Raw genomic sequence first — 2,843 nt, forward strand, 5'->3', positions numbered from 1 at the left:
TGGTTGAATTGAAGAATAAAGTCAGCAAAGCACATCAAAATAAAAAAAGGCTCAACACACATGAATCAATTGAACATTACAGAGAAATAAGAAGAGAATATAAACGATGTGCACGCTCAGCTCTCAGAGATTACAGAATAGAGATGGAGAAACAGATAGATGATGATCCAAAGAAATTTTTCAAGCACGTGAATTTCAAAAAAGGGAAAAGTGAAGATTTACCACATGAGATGACTTATTTGAATGAAAAAGCAAGCGATCAATTAACAATTGCTAGTTTTTTTGCAAAACACTTTGGCACCGCTTATAGCTCTTTACAAGGTGATCTTCGATATGACAGCTCAGAAATAGAAAAAATACGTGATATTTGTGCTGAAATATCAATGATCGAAATAACCGAGGAGCTTGTAGGTCAACATATAAGCATGCTGCCAGATGATCTTGTTTGTGGTCCAGATGAAATTCCAAACAAATTCATCAAGCATTGTTTGGTTTCATTGCAGGGGCCAATCTCAACACTGTTAAAAGAATCACTTGAAACTGCCTCTGTCCCGCAGATATTAGAACGTCATTTGTCAGACCAGTCTACAAAAACGGCGATAGAAACAACGTTCAAAATTACCGTGGTGTCGCTCTTCAGTGTATAGTGTCAAAAATTCTTGATTCGATCGTCACGAACCATCTCAATCAATATCTATCAAAATATAAAAAATATCGAAAAATATTATCGTTGAAATAATAATATTCATTTAAAAATTCTGTGTAAATAAACAACTATTTAAAATACTTCAAAAACTGTTTGGAATTATGTGGCATTGTATGGAATTATATAGAATTTTTTGGAATTATCGGAGTACTAGATTGAATTATGAGAATTACGAAAGTGAAGTAGTTTGCCCCTAGTGTAGTAAGCATGTAATTAATTGGTTCATACTTCGTGTAATCGCTTCTTCTAATCGGTATATCAAAAAGCGGCGAATCATAATAATTTAAACTGTTTGATATATGGCTCGACTTCATATCTCCATTAATAATTTTGAATATAAAAGACACTTGCGCCATCTCGCGTCTCTCCTCAAGCGTAATCATTTGTAGAAACAGCAGTCTATGCTCATATTTAGGAAGTCTATAGCTGTCCCAGTTCATTCTCCTCAGCGCAAAAAGTAAAAATTGTTTTTGTATTGACTCTATTTTTTTGCACATATTGTCGTAGTGTGGATTCAATATTTCCGATCCATATTCGATGATTGGTAATACAAATGTAAATATTAATATTATGTAATACAATATTAATCTTGTTATCAAAAACGAAATCTCTACTGTCGTTGTAATAGAAATTGTTAAAAAAAAAACGATAAAACAGGTGCCAAGTTCGAAATTATTTCTGAATTGGGTTTTACGAGGTCAAATTTTTACAGCAAATGTCTTAGACTAACCAGTTCCATTTTATTATTTTATTTCAGAAAGTTTCTTTCATATAAATGAATATAAATTCTAATATGCAAGGGATATGAGAATACCTTTTTCTTTGAATGCTATACTAAAAGCCACACAAAAACATTTTTTGGCGCTGTTATTTATACTAAAAAAATAGTAATTATATTTGAATCACAATCGTATCTTGATGTACGCTTTGAATCTATCGTTGTGCGCGCCAATTTGTAAACAACACTACATGTTCAACACACGTCTGCAACTGTCACATTGAAACCGAATCCACGATGACAAAATCGTCGACCGCAGCGAAATCATGTGTTTGTGTGGTACACATTTTCTGCATTTATAGAGTTTGAATTCAACACAAATTAATATTTATTCATTAAAATTAAAATGAACTTTTTTTCATTTCATGGTTGTATTCATTTTTGCAGGGTTCAAACCCATACAGTTTGAATGTCACGACATTTTTGACACTTACATTTTCAGGTTAAAAAATACTCTCACTTTGTCCTCTCGTACAATAACAACCGCAACATGTTTCTAAAAACAAAATGTTTTATTTTCACATCGCGGCGTTTTGTGCAAGCGCTATATATAAAAAAGCAAAATTCGTGGTCCAATGTTAAAACTTTACATCCAAAATTCGATTTCGAATATCGCTTGGGAAATCCCATTGAATTAGAAAAAAACATCACGCGTCGTGGCCTCGAGACTCAAATTAATATAAAGCAAATACGTGACCAATGGCAAAAATATAAAAACTCAAAATTCAGTTTAGAAACTATCGAAAAGCAGCGATTGCATTTGCAATTGCTAATTTCAAAATCAAAAACTGAGGGGACATGTGATGCGATCATTGATAAATATTTGAAAGAAGCTCGAGCACTTCGTATTGATTTCAAGAGTGCATGTGATGAAAATGATCAATTCCATAATGACTTTTTGGAACTTCCGAATAAATTATCATCAAATACACCTGATGAACCTGAAATTGTGTTTAATTTTGGTATAAATTCGACGAAAGTTCATCCACATCACTTGACATATGACTACTTGATCGAATATGTCAGTGAAACAGCATATTATTTGCAAAACGAAGCCGCAACTTTTGATCATATTTTTTCGAAAAATGTATTGAATTTTTTGTCCTCGCATGGATTTATTCAATTTATTAATCCAGATTTTGCGAAAACATCCATAATCGAAGCTGGTGGAGTTTCATTGAAACGTCTATTTGAAATTAAACATAATTTCCATGAAAATTGTACAAACTTGGTCCATCTGGTTGGTAACGGTTCGTGGTTAAGTTTTCTTGGTTTTATTGCAAAAACACGCGTCGACGAGGCGATATTACCCATGAAATATGTCACTACAGGTCAAATTTATCGTTCGACAAAAAAAAA

The 2,843-nt window shown here is 32.7% G+C and overlaps 1 protein-coding gene across 1 annotated transcript; it reads left to right on the forward strand.

Moving 5' to 3' along the window:
- Positions 1–1,908: 1,908 nt before the first annotated feature.
- On the forward strand, positions 1,909–2,838 carry LOC116351298 (serine--tRNA ligase-like; the record flags this gene model as incomplete). Its single annotated transcript, XM_031783384.1, has 1 exon — positions 1,909–2,838. A coding segment is annotated over exon 1 (864 nt), but the record flags the coding sequence as incomplete, so codon positions are not given.
- Positions 2,839–2,843: the final 5 nt, after the last annotated feature.

Source organism: Contarinia nasturtii, unplaced genomic scaffold (genome assembly GCF_009176525.2).
Source record: "Contarinia nasturtii isolate CC-2019 unplaced genomic scaffold, AAFC_CNas_1.1 Cnas_scaffold_5173, whole genome shotgun sequence".
NCBI lineage: Eukaryota > Metazoa > Arthropoda > Insecta > Diptera > Cecidomyiidae > Contarinia > Contarinia nasturtii.